We start from the raw sequence: 21,239 nt of genomic DNA on the forward strand, positions 1-21,239 counted from the left end.
AAAAAACATTAAAAAACAATGTCAACATTGGGAATAAAAACAATCGGGGACAAAATCCAGAAGTGCGATAGGAAATCGTTTAAAATTTGATTTTGTTAATCTAGAAGTTATTACGTGAGCGTGCGAAGACAGATAACGTAAAAAGGAAGGGCAAAAAGTAATCAAATAAAAAAATGAAATTTTTTTTTTAATAATGACCGTTCTTCTAAAAATATTAAATGGCACTGCAAAAATTATTTTTTTTACTTGTGTCTAAGAAAGCCATTGTTTAGGTTTTTAAAAGCCACGATTCTAAAGCAAACACAATATGATGAAGTTTGGACAGGCAGTACGTAAAATGTCAATTCTGACCAGTACGCTTCAAAATACTAGAACTAAAAGCGTTTGAGTCATGACTTTGGTATCTTGATATGGGACAATAAAAGGCGCTAAAGAGCCAAAAGAAAATTAATTAAATATAAAGTACAAATATGTTTGATGAAATTTCACAAATCGAAATTGATTTCTCTTGAAATAGCTTTCTAATTAATTAAAATCTGAGCTAGTCATATTTTACAATAGGACTATAAAAATAAAGATGCACATTAATACAAAATAAAATCTGCAATTAATATCACATTTTAGTCGTTTTTAGATATCCCCGTTAATAATGTGTTATGATAAATAGTAAAATGTTAACGTTAAATAGGGGAGAATCTATTTTCGAATATTAGGCAAATAAAGACAATACCAGAAGCAAATTACAAGATTTTTTTTATTCACAACAACATCAGATAAAACACGTTACAGATCAAAGTACGGATGGTAGAGAAAGATGGATAATTAGGTGTTACGAGGTAACAATGAAATCTACAGAGAATAAAAAGGCTTGAGTTAGGGAGTGGTACAACTTTTAGTATCTCACGAGACGAGGATGGCACAAAAATCAAATTTATAAAAAAAAAAATGATAATGAAAAACATAAAGAAAAGAACCAATTCGTCTTCCCTTTTTCTGTTAATTTTTTTTGCAACATCCTTCAATCGTTAAACCCCTTGTCGATATAAAGATAAATGAGGGCGTTTGAGGGGGGGGGGGGATGACATCTCACGATCCAAAAACAAACAAAATCCCCCTCCACTACTCCACGTTTAACGACTCTAGGCGCCTTGGGCAAACGTCAAACTAAGGCAAGGCGTATTTTTCTAAGTTCAAAGTTGTTCCAGAGTATAACGACTTTCTATGGAGCTCCATTCAGTCCTATTTCAAAAACATGGGGTTCTGGAGAATAGAGGTCCTCGAATAACGTCGATCTATGGTGAACTATGAGCAATTCTCCACTACCCCTCACCCCCACTGCTGTCTTCGACATGAACTCATTCTATCAAGGCCTATATTTGTCACTTCCGGGCACTGCCGGGCTAAGGAATACAAGGCCCCCTGGGGACTAGTTCGTTTGCGGTCCGTTACTAAGTCCACCGAAAGGGAACGCGCATGATAAAGGGGGAGACACACGTGAAGCCTACTGGAATATTCTTCTGTGATATTCCTCGGGAGGATAGTACGAGGTGACGACAACGCGATTGGCGAACTTACGCCCTCCAAGGGCAGCGGCGGCTTTCTTGGCATCGTCAATAGACGAAAACTCGACAAATATCTGAAAGCAAACACAATTGAGTGCGTGTAATTTGCAATACGAGGAGAGATCTATAAGAGAATATTGCAGTTCCACGCTAGATCAGATGAAAGGTGTACGAGAAGAAATGGGTCTGGTTAACGTTTGCAAATAAAAATTGCTAGGGATTCCTTGGATCCAATTCAAGAACAGAGGTCCAGATAGATCTCAGAAGATGTCAAAGCGTGTCATGAACAGCATTTACCCAACTCGACTGCGTCTCGTTGTGTACTTTTTAGTTTATGACACGCTGTGACAAAATCTATTAGAGGAGGAGAGACGCAGGCAAAAATGATATACATTTGTTAAGAAAATCTAAGATCCCCGAATTTAAAAAAAAAAAAAAAAAAGTGCCCGCTAGTTTTAGGGACTAATTGAAAACCGAGGCTCGCAATGTATTTGTGTGTTCTAAGTCCGCCCACAGTGGGATTTAAACCTGGACTATTAACTGTGAGGAGAGGAGGTATGGACTTTTTAATGAATTCACAGGTGAATTATCAGGTGTTACTGTACCTTGCCAACTCCGGGTGGTTCCATGAGGCCTTCCATGGGTCGCGGGATCTCCATACTCTTGACCCGCCCATACTTGCTGCACTCCTCCCGTACATCGTCATATATCTCTGCACATACAATAGAACACGCATCAGGTTATGTGTCGTCATGATTTATACAACACTACTAGTAAAACCTGAAGAAAAGTTGGTTATTACAGCATAGATACACATTTGACGTCCTTGGGCTTGCACTGCTTACTAAAAATCACATCACTTTTGTTGTCGTATGAAACAAATTCATTTTTTTATGCATCTGTTCATTAATAACCAACGGATGCCATGACAGCATATAAAAAACAGCAGTCAGGAAACTCGACTCAGTCTCATATCTTTTTGTTTGTTCGTGACTCACTTATAAGAAGACAGATAGATGCAAACAATGAGATATATTAACTTTACAATGGCTTCCTTGTTCCTATGCGTTTCTAGAAGTAAAACCAAGGTAAAACCTACTTCGAATAAGTAAGTAAAACATTTCGGAATGATAACATTTTTTGGGGGAGAACGTAGGAAGAGGGGAAGACCTAGAAAGACATGGTCGGATGCCACGCTTAAAGCAGCATTGTCACCAGTTTACTTCCGGTCGATTACCTAACAATATCCGATGATTTTTAACGGAAAACGCGAAAAATATTTCAAAATATTGAAAGCAGTGTGTCTATTAAGTTTCTTTAAGGATGTGATTGACAATCGGATTTTAATAGATTCTTTTGTCTTTTAACGGTTGAGGTTTCCGTCGGACCTCCGGAAGTAGACTGGTGACAATGCGGCTTTAACCATGCTTTGACCAAGAAAAAAGAAGGAAGACCTAGAAAGGTCGGGATGCCGTAATGAATCTGCACGCCCCCCCATGTGAACCCCATGCGCCCCATCACACTAATCACACCCGCCAATAGGTGGACTCTTGACGTTAAATGGATAGTGTGAAATGAGTGAATGATAAAAAAATGCCTAAAGGACGCACCTTCAAACTCCTCGTCATCACCCAGCTCGTCTGGTGTCACCATATTCATGAGGGCTAACACCTCCGTGGCAGCAACAGCACCAGGGACGGCCATGGAGATGTCCAGGCCAGGGATCTGGAGTTGTGCTGGTACCATGTTCATGGCTTGAGGCTGGTGAGAGGGGAAATACACAATTTAAGCCTATCACTAAAGGCACTGAAATAATGGGAAGCCTCATCAGTAAGTATAGAAAAACAAAAACAAAGAAACAGAGAAGCCTGCAAGAAAACAACAACAGAAAGAACAATGACAACAAACAGTTTCAGACATCAGGGAGGTTTAGTTCAGGGTTGGTGTGGTGCTTGAGAGTGATGCAGATGATTAACTTCAACATACAGTACTGCTAAGACTAAAATAATAGGAAGTGTTGTGGGTATGAAAATAAAGTAGAGCCTTGTTAACTGAAACAACAACAGCACAGCAAAAAACAACAAACACTTTCAGATGAGAGGGAAGTCGAATAATAAAATGCAAAGTTGACTTTTGATCTTGAGAAGAAATTTTGTTGCTTACATTGTTGAGGTTCTGTTTGGCGCCTACACTGGCCCTCTGCACTATCAGCTTTTTGTCACCTAACTGCATGCCATTCAATCCTTGGATTGCCTAAATGAGCATGAAAAAGGAAACACATAAATAAATTGTAACAGGTTTATAATGCAAATTAAACATTTGCTTTACAATTAGTCATGGGTACCCTCTAAGATTGGGCAAAAAAAAAAGAAAAAGAAGAAACGTGTACCAGGGGATTCAAGCTGATCTAAAAGGGAGTGTGTGAGCAGGGCTAAGGGAAACATTCAGAGAGATATGTAGAATTAGGGGAGTTTTTGAAAATGAGGATACTGCATAAATATAGGGGAGGGAGGATAGGGACATGTACCCTGTTCTCCGATGTACTGTAAATTTGTCAAACTATGCTAAAAAAATGTTAAAACCTCCATGAAAAAAAGGGGAAGGGGGGGATGTATACATGGTGGTTTGTAAATTTATGTACCATGCCTTACTAGTAATGTTGTGGTATACCCCCCCCCCCCCCCCGCATATACTTTAGTCTTTGTTACCAAAGAGGTTAAATGAACCTATTATCTTAATAAAAAGAACGCACACAAAAAAAATGTATCTTATCAATTTGGAGGAGGAAAGTGGCCTCCCCCCCCCCCCTATCCAGAGAGGGGAAAAAAAACTTCAAGTGACATGAAAAAGAACAAAAAATCAGGTAAGTCAGCTAGGAGGTAACAAAAAATTCCAGTGACATTTTGTTGTTTTGTGATAATATTCATTGATTTTGAATGCGTACTGTGATATCTTACCACATCTGTTATGCCCAGATCCACATATTCACAGAAAGCATAGCCCTTTGAAAGGCCTGTAGCACTGTCCTTGACAAGGTTGAATGCCCTGAGCTCACCAAAAGAGGACAACAGTTCCTTGACCTGGGGTTAGACAAAACAAATAAAATCAGACAACAACCATGGATTATGCAACTAAAACTAGAAGTCAGAACAAACTATGACCAGAAACACATAAGTGAACTAGGCATGTGGCAATCACACAAATTAATTAATAAAGTTTTTAATTGTGTCATCCACGATAGTTGTTTTTTAGAGTTTCTGTTATGGATTTGGTACAAATGCCCAGCTTGACTTATATGAACCAGGTAATAATATTACCATAAAAAGAGCTAAAAACCAACCAGCAAGCAGATGTCAATAAACAACTAACATATTGGTGAAATTATGCTTAATAAGACTGAAAATAATAATTAATATTATCAAAAGTGAATTTTAATAAAATCATTGTTTCTTCTTGACTGCTGACTGATATTTAGGTCAGAAATGGTTAAGGGGAAAAACTAGTAGGAAAGGCTTTGAAAATAAGTAGTATGAGTTTACAATTGAATTAATTTATATGAAAGTCATGTAAAATCTATTCATTAGATGTCTTGTCTTTTATCAGAGAGATTTTAGAGCAGACATTTAATTAAGGTAAAAAGCTTGAAAGTATTTCAAGTCATCATGGAAACAATTTGACAATAGCTACCAAGTGTTGTCCAGCTTCGCAATAAATAGCATAATGAACTTTATCATTTAAGTGTTTTAGGAACAGTAAACAACGTCAAAACTCGGTTTCTACAGACTGGACAACACATTTCAACAAAGTTAAAGAAACTGAGTCCAGCATTCTGCATTAGAAAACCAGCTAGTCATATAGAAAGTGTCACAAAATGCAGCAATTTATCATAGCCATCATACTTAAAGAGCTAGGTAATGATTTGCTTTGGGTGCTTCTTTACCAATCAGTAAGCCAATATTGGAAGCCCAATGCAAAATACTAAAGACAGCCTAGAAATTGCATGTAACATAAGACCTCTTGTGTGGAGAGGTTCAACTTCAAGCAACTTGCCGTCAGCGAGTTTTGTGGAACATTTTAGGCCCCCAAAGCTAGCTGGGGATTAAACAGGGGGAAGAAATACAAAGTGGCATCAGTCTTTTTGCTATATACTGCATAAACGTGATAGAGTTTTGACTTCAGTGGAACCTTTGTTACAAAAGGCACTGGTTATCATTGTATTCTTATAGCAGGTTGGATGTTGGAGATTTTTTCATTAGGACCTTGAAGCTGTCCTAAAAAAGGGTGTCTCTCAACAGTGGATGTCATTATAGAGGGGGTATTTCGACTGTATTTCCAAAACAGCTGTATTTCCAAAATTTGTTTAGCAAAAAGATTTTTGTGAAAATTCTATGATCAGCAAAAAAGGAACAGATGGACAAAGATAAGATAAATCTTATGGCTTGCCAAAATAATAAACTGAACTTTTGAATGTTGTTTTATGGGGTTAAAATATTTATGCGATTTTGGGAATACAGTGGCAGTGTTGGATACTTAGCAAAAGCAATGGCTGGGGAAGGGGTGGTATCTCAACTGTCTTTTTAGTTCTTCCAAATGAAAATTATTTTGTAACTACATATTATGAGGAGAATATTAAGACTAGTTAGTACCTATGCAAAACTTACCTGTGATATAATGCTATTAACCTAACATCTTACCTTGATTAAACAGAAAAATGCCAAGAAAGGTACAAGCAAACAGTAAAAACTGTTCATTTGACTAGCACTTTTTATCAAATCACGATCGCTTCGATTTTTTAGATAGAAATGAGCTTGCACTAATAAAAACAAATCTAACTAAAAATATTTGTGTTTTCTTAATAAACATTGGATGCAATTTACTTGGAATTTTCTTCAATTTGATAAAATATTATGCTTGCTGAATATACAGTTAATACTGTTGGCCTGACCTTAAGCAAGTTCTGAAAAATCAAGTCATCCTTAAAGCAAAGAGCACTCACAGCTCACACATATATAACAATAAAAACAGTACAAGCTTGGACAAGATTATATCAAGCTGGTTTACAAAATTTGCTGCCAGCTTTCCGTCATCCAAAACGTGGCTGATTTGTGAGCTGTGAAGTGTTCTTCCTCTTGGTAAATTTAGGGGTGAACAAGCAAATAGGAATTATCTAGAGTAGGACATTAATGCCTTAAGAAACTTGAAGAGGAAAAATAGCACGCCCTAAAAGCTAAATGCAGTGGAGAAAGAAGTCTTTGCTCCTCTGACCTGAAACTAAAGCTGAAAGAAATAAAGCTCTGCCGAAAAAAAAGAGAAAGCCTTGTGTTAGTTTTAGGAGTAGAACTGGAGGTAAAATTACCAATAATTTCACTTCATTTTTCAAAATTTTTTTGCTCTAAAAATATTTTTAATTTTTTTTGCTCTAAAAATATTGCACTTTCTTTTCACATTTTTTCATACCATATCATTAAAAACATTTTTTCTCAAACTTTCATACATCTTACCAGTTACTTACGTACATACCTTTTCTTATACCTATTATTTATAAGTAAATATCAAACTATATTTGGAAGTACTAGCGTAGTTTTAACCTTTATCATTAAGTCGGTTACCTGGTCTTCATTAAGATAGTTTGGCAGTCCACCAATAAAGATTTTGTGAGGAGAGTCAGGGACTACAGTTGATACAACCCCTAAAAAAATAAAAAGGCTTTTTTAACTCCCTAACAATTTAACTCAATTCAAATGCGGCTCTAGACGGACTGTTTAGAATGTGATTAAAAAAAGAATTAAAAAGGCTTTGGTGTAAAACATGAAAATATTTCAAAATTGTAAAATTGTGTCTATTGGAAGTTTCTTTGAGGATGTGACTGATAGTTAAGAGCAAATGGGCTGTTAAAAAGCATGGATTCTAAAAGACTCTATTGTCTCTTGTCAGTGGAGGTTTCAGTTGCCCCCCCCCCCCGAAAGCTGGTGACAGCGCAACTTTAACACAGTTCTTATGTTCTTGTACACCACATAATTTTGAACAAAAAGGAATGCTATAGATGTGTGTAAACTGTATGTATCAGGCTTGATATGCACATGTATTGTGCTGAATAAAGCTAAACCTTTTTATTCTGCACTGAGCCCTAATGCTAACAGTTTTGCTAAAAAAATAAACAAGCCTCTCAAGCCCTCTAAACACATTTCAAAGACTTCTAAAATAAGAAAATAATAAAGACAATCACTAAAAAGGTTAGCCAAGGGATTGTGAAGAGAGAAAAAATTGGCTTTTTTGGATGAGTGAAATAATTTCCTCACCTGGAACATGGACGGAAGCATTTTCTAAAGAGAAAAAAAAAAACATCAGTTGATGAGATAACACTATAATCAAAGATTGGCTAACAACACAGAGTATTGATCAAGACAACTTAAATATAGATTTCAGAAGCCTGTGGCATAGAATGTTCAAATTATATACCTGACATCCCAGGAATTGGCTGATAGTCTTTAGGTCGTCTGATTTTCAAAGCTTGTCCCTGAAATAACACAAGTTTAGTTACAAATATTAACCCTTATACGTTATATTTGCTCTGCAGGCTTTGATTTGACATTATCCTGACTGAGACTAAAACTCTACTGCACTTGGATTTGTTATATTGTTATAGCTTAAGAAGATAGCCCCTCACTAATAAACACCTCTTATCTCTTGAACGCTTTGGGCCATCGAAATCTAATAAATTGGTACATGAATTTGGTAGAAAATCAGTGACGAGATAAAACAATCATCTGCTACTAAATTTAAGAAAATATTGGTGTAAATACCATTCACTTATCACTTGTGCATGGCCGCCTGGGAAACTGCTAATGTGCACTATCAATTTTATATAAACAAATTGTTCTTTACTAAAATTTAACCGTTAAGACTTAAAACTAGTAGCACATGCGTAAAAAAATACAAACTTCCAGCCTAACTGGATATGCATCTTTATTACAAATCAGTAGGCAACCAACAAAAGCTACAGAAAGCACATTTTACACCCTTCTCTAGATTTAAGACAGCAAAGAATAAATTACCTGTAGTATTATACCATCAAATGCCATTGCTTGGGTTGTCTCTTCTACAGATCTCAGCTATAGGGACAGAATATCAATTAAGATCAATACACACAGAAAAAAATAGTTAAATTAAATCCGTTGGAGAGCTCCCAGGGGGGACACTCAGATACAAGAAGGATGTGGAAGCAGGATATTCAGCATTTTTGTAGTGTGGGGTTTGTATTTTGGGGAATACCAAGATCACCTCAGATTCTTTTGTTTTCTGAGGGTCGATTACTAGCGAAATTCCCTCGAAGACAATAGATGGTTCTAAATTTCCCTTAGGCATTAACGATAAGGGAAATTTAGAAAAAGACAAAAGAATCCTCTAAATTCCCCTCTACATCAATGCTTGAGAGAAATTTAGAACCAAGATGCTTGTCTTCTAGTTTCCACCATGGAAACAAATAGAAGGCAGCTTCCTGATTTGAGCAGGAATAGACCCTGCGCCAAGAGGACAGAGTACTTGATAGACTAGATCCATGTAGGTTAATTTTGATTTATATACACACGTGTACTTATAACGTCAAAGAACAAAACTGTAGAGCTGTTTGTATTTGTATTTAAATACTTTTGAACCAGTGAATATTTCATTTTAGATTGTTTGTGCAACTAAATAGGGTGGTCTTTAAACAGGTAAAAAACACAATGTATACAAAGGAACCAATTCATTAAACAGCGTACACTCATCCAACATAAGATTACTCATAGTTTTGAGTTTATTTCCTAGGTGAACATGGTATTATAAAGTTATACGCCTGCTGTGGCCTGCGAAGTCAGGACTAATCATTTTTTGTTGGATATTTAATCACTAAATTCCCCTCAAGCCATGCTGTGGCTTATAATAAGTTAGGTTTTGCAAGACCTCATATCTTGCAAGGTCCCCAACTAAGTTAACTTCGCATTCATGGATAGAGTACCACTTAAGGCACCTACAAATATGAAAAAGGCACACTTTTCAATGTACAGTCCAGGTCTAGAGTAACATAACCTCCACTTGCAAGTACTCGAGACTCGTGCATATTCTACCCGAGAGCAGCTCGAGAGTATCAACTTGCCGAATATTCAAAAGCTTGAGCGTTTTTGCGAGTGATTTATTCCATTGCTCTCTAATCCCTCACTTAGTTGATGACATGAAATGATTAGGACTGCGTGCATGTTTAGTGAAGTAAACTCAGAAACATCGAACAATATTTTTTCGCTATCTCGCAAACTTTAGCAAAACAACTCCTGGGCTTTCGCTTTAGATATATAATCCCAAATAAAACGTAGAAAGGGATCCAGTTGCTTTTATTTTCTAGGGATTATTTAACAAGTTGTGTAAAGGAATGCATGCACGCTTCGCTGTAACGCAATGGTGTGAGACAAAACGAATCGCAAATAACCCTTGATCGACTTCGAGAACAGGACTAAAAACATCTACCTTTTCAGTCATCACCCTGCTAGCATTTTGGGACATCCCAGAAAACACCGCGAAGAAAATTAGCCAAATAAAAAAAGTTGCGGACTTCAAAGCAAGTTGTAAACAATTACATGTAGTGAAAGTCTAGCCATCGAGACTTTGTAAACAGTGACTAGACTGCGTGACTTGGTGCGTTCGTTTTTCGCACATTGTGATCTTATAACCTCGCACGGTTAGAATTAAACTAACACATCAGATCTTGCAAAGCAAGATTTATTGAATTAAAAACGGTAAGGATTGCAAAAAAAATTATCTTCTAATTCAGGTTTTGCTTTTGGCATGACACGGCGAGTATTGCATTTGTTTTCTACTGGGTTTTCGAGAATTCATAAATTGAAAACAAATGCTTTTTAGGCGAAATATTTTTAGATGCCTTTGCTTGTAAGGACAGGGAAGATTATTTAAAGCTGATAATGTTTTGTTTGATCCAACTTTTTTTTGTGAACGTGACAACGAAAGGTGACAATTTGTAAATTTTTATGCGTCTCACTCTTGATGATCAAAACGTCAAAATCTACTCAGGATAAGGATATTGATTGACACAAGCCAATACCCTATGCTTGGATTTTTTCCAAATGTGTGTGCGATTCCATTCGCTACTTTGGTTATTGTTAGGGTGAAATTCGCAAGTATCGAGATGGCATTTTGACGTTAAGATTGTTCAAGCATTCAAAGTCTCGCAAACTCAACTTCGATTATCTTTCAGAATTTGATTGACCAGAGATAATCTAAAAGCGAGTTCTAGCTCAACGGGAAGCAAAGGACACAATGTTTTCCAATCATGGAATTTTTTGCCAAGCAAACCTGACTACTCCATGAACTTCTCGCAAACGCTGTCATACCGCCATTACTCACCATGAAGAAGAGGAAATTATTTTTGGTTTTTAAAACCTTTTAATAAACAAATAACAGTTTGAGGTATTTAGAGATACTCTTTTTCTCTTGTGAAGTAAATATAATATTTCCTACGAACATGTTAAAGAGAGTCACATATTTCGCAGGTCATTTCGCATGAATGAAACAAACCTGTCCTCGTCGTATTGTAACCTTTGCTTCTGTAAACCTTCTGATCAGCCACAAACTGTTCAAGATATTATTTCAAAATGTATTTTTTTAAGTGAATCAATATTACCTACGAACATTTTTTGAAGAGCATCGATGTACTGTATTAAATATTTCGTCTACGAAGAAAAGAATGAAGAAAAGTCTTCATCATTTTTTTAAAGATCCCCATATTTGAGTGATCATTCTTAAAACCTTTGCATTCGCTAAAAGTTTGAGTGGTACGATTTCTGTGAGTGGGACTGGCATAGTTCTTGATTGCCTCATTAAAAGTGTGAGTCTCGATTCTTGAGTGGTGAGAATGCTAATGAGGACTCGACACTCACAAGTGGAGTATGTTAACTGTAAAGTAACCACAAACGAATCCTGTCAGGGAAGAATCTTTTAGTTTACCTCAATGAAAGCAAAGTTCTGCTCTGTGTTGATCTGTGCAGCAATGACTGGGTTACCAGGGGCTGTGTTAAGCTTGGCCTCTTTCATCTTGGCATTGAAGAACTCTATCATTAAGTTCTACAGAAAAAAATTGAAAAAATTGAAATCATTGTATCAGCTATATGAGGATTGGTAGATATAGGTGAGTCATTTAGATTGTGTATGTGAGGTAAAATGATTTCAAGTATGGTAACCAGCCCTCACATTCTTCCTAAATGGCTAGTGTGACCAGAAAGATGACATTGATAGCTTGGTTATAGCTGGCGAACACTCTTAGGAACAACCCTGATTATCACACTAATAGTACCATAACACACAAGATCTTACCTGAATAGACTGTTATTATCCATGAGATGGCACATGAAAAAAACAACAAAAACAACCATATTAAACAATAAAATGTATACCTACATTCTTTATGTAAACAGTCTACAGTAACTCCAGATATGTAAGAGTACTTAGTGTCAGTTTAAGTTCCTAACTTAGACTATCAAACTCTCTATTTAACCAATAGCTTTTTATCATATGGTACCTACGGCAAATAGGATATTTCCAACATCCATATGTAATGGTTAATAGAAAATTTGGTTATTGGATAGTTCAAATTTCTTGTCTCATTTGGAAATAGTGCATAGTCATTTAAATATCTTAACCAATCAATAATGGCTATCACGTTTTTACTGTTGAATCATAAACCATTTGACTGCAAACAGCAAGGGAATTAATTGAACATGGTGGTATGGTTGACATGCTATTTCCAGATGAGAAATGGATTTAGAATTTCTCACGGTCGCACAACAACAAATTCGGCCATAAGTTCTTGAAGTCTTAAACGGATAACTAAACCAATAGCCTTTTAATTATACAGTACCTCTGTGACACCGAATGGGATGTTTCCGACATACAATCGACGTGCCTGTCTGGTCATCTGACTACCATGTGGCAAGCTTGCTACGGCACTCGCCGGGAGAACACTAGCGCCAGACTGGGTAGCACTCAGTGCCGTGGCAGGGATGACTGTGCCAATGGCAGGAGCTGCTATTTGCCCATTAGCTGCGTAAATAATAAAAAAAACTCACATGATTTACTTAAATAATTGTTATAGTTTCCTGGATTCCTCCATCGATTTGAGGCTACAATCCTGGTCTAAACTGTTGAGGAATTTTGATTGTCTTGGTACTGTTCATGGTTTTTGCCCCTTATCTCCTCTTAGACAATCATCTTCCTCCCTCAGGCCTCAGAACAATGTTAAACAAGCTGAATATTTACTCTCCTAGCATGTTGTGTCTAACACACAGCATTGCTTTGTTTTTGAGAGGGAGGGAGAATTAGAGACATTAGACAATTGCTGAGGATACGGGATATTTCAATTTCGAATACATAAAAATCTAGGCAACTCAAAGTGTTTTGACAAGGATTGCAATTTCTAAAACAAGCAATCAAAGCCGCATTGTTACCAGTTTACTTCTGGTCGATTACGTACCAATATCCGATTTTTAATGGAAAACGCGAAAAATATTTCAATATATTGAAAGCAGTGTGTCTATTGGAAGTTTCTTTGAGGATGTGATTGATAATTTAGAGCGGATGGCCTGTTGAATATCTCGGATTCTAATAGATTCTTTTGCCTTTTAACAGTTGAGGTTTCCGTCGGACCTCTGAAAGTAAACTGGTGACAATGTGGCTTTAAGTAAAAGAGGTTTCATAAGAACTCCAAGCAGTCCATGTAACAAAATAACATTAATAAATTTTTACATACATAGCTTTAGGTTATAACTTCGGATATATGTTGAAATTCAACCAATATTATTTGCACCACATTATTATTTGCAAAGAACATTGTTCAAAGTTTGGGAAATTATACAAGAAATGATATATAGAGTTGAGATTGACACCAGAAATCATCAAGAAAAACAGTGCTTTTTGGATAATTAAAACAAATTTCATTAGCTACCAATAAAGATATTTAAATTGAAACAACACACATGAAGGCTGACATGTTAACATCCTAAAAGAGACTACAACCAAAGCTGCAGGCTTTCAACTTTTCTGGTACAAGATTTTTGAGGCTTATTTATAAAAACTGCTCAATATTCTGTTGAAACTTGTCTGAAAAAGTCCAGAGAAAAAGTAATCATTTAAAGCACTTACCCCTCCTAGTTTACTTTATAGACTATAAAAACTCATACAGCAAGATGATCTTTTGCAGTACCTACCTCGCATGGTCTTATATTCCATAGCAGAGACTTGCTCATATCCTAATGGAGGGATGTCCCATAGAGATTCCCTCTTTCTCTTGGGCGGGGCTGGGGGAGCGCCAGCTCTTCGTGGAGATGGTGATCTAGGATGATATCAGATACTTATCTGAGTTCTATATCAGAGGAGATCTTATTGAATGGACTGATACCAGCAGGAAACTTCAGCAATTTTTAGACACTGTCCTCAAATAGATGCTAGTGTGAATGAAGTCCCCAGACTTGACGCTACCGAGGAAAAATAACAGGCTTCTCTCAGGGCTGTCAAATATACTGAGTAGGTGGTTGCTTAAAAAAAAGCCAGTTGTGAGAGGACTGAGGCAAAACTAGATCTATAATTCATTTTAAACATCAGTCAAAAAGTAGCCGGCAATAAAATGTAAAGAAGTGGTCAGAGCTCCGGCAGTTGCCGGCTTGTTTTCACAGCCCTTTTGTTTGACTTCTTAATATTTCATTCATGCTAAGGAATCATAAGTACAAAAGCTAAAAGTCCAGCCCTGAATAGGGCTTGATTGGTCAGCTACAGTGCCTGTTTAGTAGATCTCTCGCAAATGATTGTATCCATGATCTAGGCATGCATCTAAACGCACCTTTCTCTGTATCTATCCCTACCACCCCCCCTCTCCCGGCTTCTGTCTCTATGACGCCGGCGATCACGGCTCCTGTCTCTACTTCTTGATCTGTCTCTTCGTCTTCTGTCCCTTCCCCTGTCTCTGTCTCTTGGTCTGTCATCATGATCTAGAAAAGAAACATGTTTTGAGAATAGTCAAATTATGGAAAACACAACTTCTATCTCTTAGGAACTCTAAAGCTGAATTAAAATAAAAGGAATCGAAGACATTTATGCAGCTGGAAATATTTGGCATAATTTAACCCTGTGCTTTCGCAAAAATTGAAGAATAACTGCCATCTACAGTGAAACAAGAATAATTGTACTGAAGTTAAAACTATGAGCTTCCATTCTAATTAATTCTCTACAAATCATAATGAATAACGACTAAGACTGGCATGCTTGCCGTCCTACACTCAGATATGGAACTTAGAAAACTAAACTTGCAAAATTACACATCATAAATTTATAAACTAGCAAAGGCAGGTTTCCCATAGACTGGTAAATAGAAATGACGGGAAATAAAATCACTAGAAGTGGGTCTAGAACCGCCTTTAAATCACTCTACGATTCGAAATCACGAACTTTCTCACAACGTTGACAAAAAAGTGCTGCAAATTACTAACTTCGTTCTCTCTAAAAAAATTTTCCATAACAAATATATATGAACTTTAACTCGGGTGCATGTGCTATTCGACTTAAGTTTATAAAAAATGTGATCCAAATGTGTCGAACACGATACAGAATGCCGCCATGTTGAAATTGTCAATGTCATAAAAATCAATTTTGACTCACCATCGTCTTTATCTCGGCCATTTTCCACTTCTTTTCTCAAACTGCTGATTTTAGCCTCTATGTTATCTTCTTGACTTTCAAACGAGTCCATCTTCTGTACTATATGTCCGCGACAACTCTTCTTCTTTGCACAGAAAAAAAAATGGCGGAGTAACAAGCGTGTTGCGACCGCCGGATCGAGGCTGTTTGATAGTAGTTACCTTTCCTACGCGGATGGAAGAACACAGCTAACCATTAACAAAACCCATTAACAAAACCAATCAATAAAGGCCCTAAAGCCCTATCTACACTACCAATTTTTAGTTAACAATTTTATTTGCTAGTGTAGATGGAGCGAAGTCGGCAATTTTTATGTGGCAACTATAATTGCTCAAAAGCTAGCAGGTTTGCTTTATCTCGGCAATTTAAAATTGTCACACATGAAAAATTGCTAGTGTAGATGCCAACAAATATAGTTGTCAATTAAAAATTGTCAACTAAAAATTGTTAGTGTAGAATGGGCTTAATAGTAGTCGAGTTCGTGAACCAGAAGAATAAACACAATACACCAAATACTGGTATCCGACTCTGCCAAATTTTCGTCTTTAATAAGACTTCTTCAGGGCAGAATCTAGAGTTACCTCGTTGTTGACGACACTAAATTGGAACATCTGAATCAAGATTGGAGCTGTTCAGAAAGGCCGACAGGGCCGCCTCGCCGCCCTACTGATTGGACACCTTACAACGCCCTCAGAGAATATTTCTCAACCGTTTGCTCGTAACTAATGTATATAAGTCTAGTTTCGTAATCCGAACAGTAGTAGACTGGAACAATCTGGGCTAGGAAATAGTTTCACGATGTGTTTAATCAAGACACCTTAAAATTTTAGAGCCCTCTTTCATTGTTAGCATTTTTTCGGTGCCCTGCCTTTGAGAATCCCAAAATGTAAACCCGAAACCGCGCTATAAAATCTCAAGACTAGAGTATAGTTTCAATAAAGTAGCCAATACTCATTCTTTAGTGTTGTTTATTGTTCTGGGGGAGAACCTTAATTTTTGATTGCCTTTGTGGGGGGAAAAAAATTCAATTTAGCAGCCCTCCCGCCGAGATAAATAATTACCTTTCTTTTATTATCATACTCAAAATGCTCCAAAAATAAAGACGGGACTGTCTCAACTAAAATTAGACGGTTTTATAATAAAAAAAAAAAGAGTGCATGCTTTAGAAAATTGTTCCCCAATTGTGATTTTCATTGGCACAAGACGGCTTTACAGTTTAGACAACCCCCTCCATTCCCACCCCCAGTCAACTAGGAGGTTTGCCCAAATAAACACATACAATAAGCACAAGTTCAAATGTTAGCTGGTAAAAGGACGATGGAGTAATCATGTTTATTTCACATGTCAAAAATGACAAACTAAAACGTCCAAAGTGGCAGCTACCTTTCTTATGAATAGCAAATGAGGAGCAAACTTCTTTATATCATTTCAAACCCAGAACCGTCACATTGCTATGTATTCATTTTTTAAATAAAAATTGTATGAATGTGGTAGGAAAGAGGGCTTCAGTTTCTGCAGAAATGTGCAAATGAATTTGTCTCATATTTTCAGAGTTAACATTTTGTAGGGGGATTACTATGTAGCTACTTCATTTGAAGTCTAGTAGGCTAGGCTAGTATTTGTCAATGACCCCCTTTAACCACAAAAAATTGGTTGGATTTGGGGCCCTCTGACAATCTTTGTACATTCAATGAAGATTTAGCACAGTGGGTCAACTTGACAATCTCCTTTAGCATTATGTACAAGTGCCTAGGTAGGGAGGGGCTTCCAAGGAGTGCCCATCCCTCTGACTGTTAAAAAGTGAGTGATCAGCAGATATTATACTTTTATCTTCTGCATGTCCCCAAAGACAAATCCTGGTCAAACCACAGCTGTATGTAAATAAGCTTTTCAATTCGGTGTTTTTTAAGAATTAAAATCAAAATTCTTACATATGTATTTCCCCTGTATCAGTTTTAGCTATCGTACTGCAAACATTTTATTCCGTTTCACATTATTCATCATCATCTGAAGAATCCTCTTTCTTTGTCTTTTTCTTTTTCTTGGGTGTCTCATCTGAGATACCAACAGGTCTTTCAGGTAATGAGTTGTAAATGGGTAGAGAGATGGAGTTGGAGGTTTTAATGTTCAGAGACTGAATATTATTCCAACCACGAGGGATTATCTTTGCCAATCCAGATACTGCTTCTACAATATTTGAGATAACCTCCTTCTTCTCCTGTCCTGTGTGACCAACTTTCATAGCACTGTAACCAGAACAGGAAACAAAATTCATTACATTAGATCAAACATTTTTTTCCTATAAGAATGCTCTTTGAGAGTCCATGTAATGCAAGAGAATTTTTTTTATTGATGAACAATGAAACATATACTGTATACTGACATTTAAATTCAATATTTCTGTGCCTAATTTTTAACTTCTCGGTTATTTGTCACAAACTTTGAAATATTTGATATTAAGACATTTTTGGTTATATACAGTAAGGGTCTAGCAAATCAAATTCCTGATAATCAAAGTTCAAGTGTATTTATGAAAAAAATGCCACAAGAGAAAATGTCTGGATTATCTAGATGTGCAGATAATCAAGGTCTGGATAGTCAAAGATTCAACTGCACTAGAAAATACTGCATTTGCCAAGATTCTTTAATAACTCTGTCATCCTACCTGCAGGATCCATGGCCGAGTGAGATATATGTGCTTTGAAGAGCTTTATTTATCTCCCCTTGTAGATTAGTTTTCTTCAAATTCACAGGCAGAGGAAACCTTAAAATCAGAGTGTAAAGTAAATTAGCGAACAAATAATGGAGGTTGGATTTTACAATTTGCCCCAGTTATAGGAGGTAACCTCAACATGCTGTTGAGCAAGTGGGTGAAAGGTTAAAATTCCCCTAGTTACCTGGTGTTATTTTTAAATCGTGTAACTCTTATAACTCAAATTGAAAATTCTTAATTACTGAAACTCACATATTTTTCCTTCTCTTTATGACCCATGCTCAAGGATGCAGTGTACTTTGCGGGCGCTCCCAGGGGTCTCTCCCGCAGAAGAGCCGCTGGAAAAGTTTTCAAGTAAGACTAGTTCTGGGGGCGTGACACGCCCGAAGCTAAGCCAATTTAAAATTTACAGCCGATGAAATCAAAATTATTCTGCCGGAATTAAATACCCTTTTTGGTCAGTACACACTGAATTGTTATCTTATTTCTGATTAGCTTGAATTTTTTGGGAAGAAACCCTGTCGTAGACAAAATGTGTAAAAATTAGGCTTTGTTATTCATGTTATTCTTATGCTGAAGCCTGATGCTTGACAGCAGAGGAATTTTCAAGCGTAAGTTTACTTAAACTTAAGAAAGAATTTGTCTCAATATAGATCTGATCGCTTGCAGTTGGACGATCGACCTTCAGCGGGCAAACAACCACAAGGACAGGGTTTTCGGGAACATTCGAGTCACCAATTTTGCAGCTTTCATTGAAAAGAAGTGGCAAGATTTGAAATACCGGGCTTTTAGCGAAGCCTGTCGGTAGCTGAGCAAAAATATCACTCTTTCCAACTAAATACGACTGTATCACAAGCAATTGTTCTGGCTTCAGAGTTTCTTTTATCGTACAAAACAAAGTACAGTAACTTGATCGATCAAACAGGCAAAGCATTTGTCAGCGATACGAGCGTTGTTAATTAGGAATCACAAGTAAACACAGCTGTGCTGTGATTGGGCCTTTTTTCACACCTAAAAAAAAGGCCCAATCACAGCACAGTGGCTCCCAGCTTTTTGGAACTCAAAATTGCTATAATCATTTCCAGCGGCTCTTCTACGATAGTGACCTTTGGGAATGCCCGCAAAGTAGCTGGATCCTTGAGCATGTTCATGACCATATTATAAAGATTGTTAAAAATGTTTTCTTCTTTAGTGACAGGTATGGGTAACAATACATTGTTATCATTAATTCAATAAAACTTTAAAGCTGTTTACATAAATTTTGTATTGAATGTTAACCCACACTGATTCAACATACTGGTAGTTCAACCAAATTTTGGTTTTAAGCAAGTATAAACAATGGTGAGCTCTAGTAATGATTTCAACAGAAACTTGGTGGTCAGTCTGCCCTATGTACATGTGTCCAGCTTCTGCACAGAATCAAGAATGGTTCTGATTATAGGACAGCAAGTCAGGTTTCCATGGAAACTTTCCAGGATTTCTACTTACTTTTTCTTGGCAAAGAAAGCTTTCCCCAATACGCGTGGTAATAAATGATAGATAGCATCATCACACAGAAATATGTCATACAAACTTGACAGTTGCCTTTTGGATTCAAATGATCGATAATTCTTCCTAAGCTTTGTCAAGCTAATAACCTAGAAAAAAAGTAACAAAATGGAATAAAGAGAATGTACAACTTCATTTTACATAAAAATGCTTGTCATAACCACAATTACATCATTACCATCTTTTATACCCGTTTTCAGTAATGTGTACATCATCCTTTTTGCTTGCAAATCACAACTTATTTTTGCAGCTATGAGGGCAGGGGTACATGTGAGTGAAAACGGGTATAACAAAGATGTGAATTCCACTTTTCTATAAAAAAATCATGGCATTTTACAGGGCCATAGTTTAGAAACAGACATGTGCCCCCCCCCCCCAATGTTGAGAGCCAAATAATTTAAGTCTGTCAAGTAATTTTTTTTTTCAAGTAAAATTTTTGACTGTATAATAACAGCCCCCCCCCCAATATCTATTTCTTCTTATCATTAAACTACAGTACTGTAGTCATAATTTTAGAGGTGATATCTTTTGACAATGCTACATAGCTGTTCTAGTAGGTATCACTCAAGGTCGCCCCTTTTCAGTTAAGTGGCCACTGTACCTTTTTCACAGAGGTTATGTCTTTAGATTTAAGCAATTCCTTTGCTTTCGATCCCTCCAGTTTAGTTATGAGGCAGACTTCGGAGTCTTCTGAGTGTAGACTGCTGCTTAAAGGTCTATAAAAGACACAACTCATGCATCATTACCACAAAACATTTAGAGTTTGATAAAACAACACTAGTAAAATGTGAGCTGTGGTCTGGAAAAGTGTATGATAGGTTTTTGTTCATGACATGCTCTGACTTTCAAATGTACATGGTTTATTAGTGTGCCTACACGCAAAAATAATATCTATTTGTTAAGTAATAAATCTCATTGGCTAACGGCTTGTTTCTCAAGTTACATCACCAGAAGTTATGGATTTCACAATCTAGGTAACAACAAAGTTTAACTTACATTCTTTTTGGTTTCTTGTCCGGCGCAGGGATCTTTTTAAGTGCTACAAGAACCCATATCGCTTGTTGATCTCCCATTAAGCTTGGCTTTTCGGACTGCTTCTGCTTAATATGAGAGAGTAACGAAGGAACTGCAATCTCGACCTTGAAACAAAACGTAGATAGCGTGTTTTTTTTCTCTCCGAATACTTTGTGCAATTTAGACCATAATGCCGAGATATAAATGAACACTCTGCTATCAATGACATAAAGCAATAGGCATTTCGATTAATCTGGATACGAGAGAGCAGAAGCGGCCAAATTTACCTGTTTTCTTTGCAGTTTACTATCACGGACAACTTTTGCTTTTTCCGCCATCTTGAAAATAATCCCACGTGGTCGTCGTGTCGAGACAACACAGGAAACCCACCGGGCCTCATAAAGGGTAAAGCTGTCCAGCTGTCCTACCCTGGGGGGGTACCAGAGCCTCAAAACTTTTCTCTTCCAGTGACGCTCAGCCAAAATGTTCTGCGACGAGCGAAGCGAGAGAAGTCTGGAGGCTCTGGTACCCAGGGTAAAGCTGTCCTTATCTCTTACTGTTTTTTTTTTTCTGTTGTCTCTCCTGCTCGATCTTGGGTGCATTAAATGTCCTTTTTTTTTAACAACATCGAGCCCTAACCCTTTTAGCAGAGTAGGATGAAGAATTTGAGT

The 21,239-nt window shown here is 36.9% G+C and overlaps 2 protein-coding genes across 2 annotated transcripts; both read right to left on the bottom strand.

The window, feature by feature from the left end:
* Window positions 1-736: 736 nt before the first annotated feature.
* LOC5520567 (splicing factor U2AF 50 kDa subunit) lies at window positions 737-15,447 on the bottom strand. Its single transcript, XM_032365492.2, has 15 exons — window positions 15,255-15,447; window positions 14,440-14,587; window positions 13,811-13,935; window positions 12,466-12,647; window positions 11,922-11,930; window positions 11,556-11,672; window positions 8,618-8,674; window positions 8,022-8,079; window positions 7,862-7,885; window positions 7,172-7,251; window positions 4,520-4,642; window positions 3,726-3,815; window positions 3,173-3,323; window positions 2,168-2,274; window positions 737-1,636 (listed from the first exon to the last, which is right to left on the bottom strand). Exons 1-15 carry the CDS (start codon window positions 15,343-15,345, stop codon window positions 1,502-1,504), a joined length of 1,497 nt encoding a protein of 498 aa, XP_032221383.2. The 5' UTR covers window positions 15,346-15,447; the 3' UTR covers window positions 737-1,501.
* A 1,145-nt stretch (window positions 15,448-16,592) lies between these two features.
* LOC5520566 (ribosomal L1 domain-containing protein 1) lies at window positions 16,593-20,969 on the bottom strand. The gene is made up of 6 exons (XM_001640341.3): window positions 20,856-20,969; window positions 20,551-20,693; window positions 20,156-20,270; window positions 19,495-19,643; window positions 17,959-18,057; window positions 16,593-17,539 (listed from the first exon to the last, which is right to left on the bottom strand). Exons 1-6 carry the CDS (start codon window positions 20,904-20,906, stop codon window positions 17,287-17,289), a joined length of 810 nt encoding a protein of 269 aa, XP_001640391.2. The 5' UTR covers window positions 20,907-20,969; the 3' UTR covers window positions 16,593-17,286.
* Between the last annotated feature and the right edge of the window lie 270 nt (window positions 20,970-21,239).

The sequence above is a fragment of the Nematostella vectensis genome, chromosome 12 (assembly GCF_932526225.1).
Source record: "Nematostella vectensis chromosome 12, jaNemVect1.1, whole genome shotgun sequence".
Classification (NCBI taxonomy): domain Eukaryota; kingdom Metazoa; phylum Cnidaria; class Anthozoa; order Actiniaria; family Edwardsiidae; genus Nematostella; species Nematostella vectensis.

Coding starts and splice junctions, on each gene's coding strand:
- LOC5520567 (XM_032365492.2), bottom strand. CDS start 15,345: ATGGACTCGTTTGAAAGTCAAGAAGATAACATAGAGGCTAAAATCAGC. Junction 2,275..3,172: donor TGATGACGAGGAGTTTGAAG/GTGCGTCCTTTA, acceptor TTGTATGTGCAG/AGATATATGACGATGTACGG. Junction 1,637..2,167: donor AACCACCCGGAGTTGGCAAG/GTACAGTAACAC, acceptor GTTTGCTTTCAG/ATATTTGTCGAGTTTTCGTC.
- LOC5520566 (XM_001640341.3), bottom strand. CDS start 20,906: ATGGCGGAAAAAGCAAAAGTTGTCCGTGATAGTAAACTGCAAAGAAAA. Junction 20,694..20,855: donor GTAAACTGCAAAGAAAACAG/GTAAATTTGGCC, acceptor TTTTGTTTCAAG/GTCGAGATTGCAGTTCCTTC. Junction 20,271..20,550: donor GACAAGAAACCAAAAAGAAT/GTAAGTTAAACT, acceptor TGTCTTTTATAG/ACCTTTAAGCAGCAGTCTAC.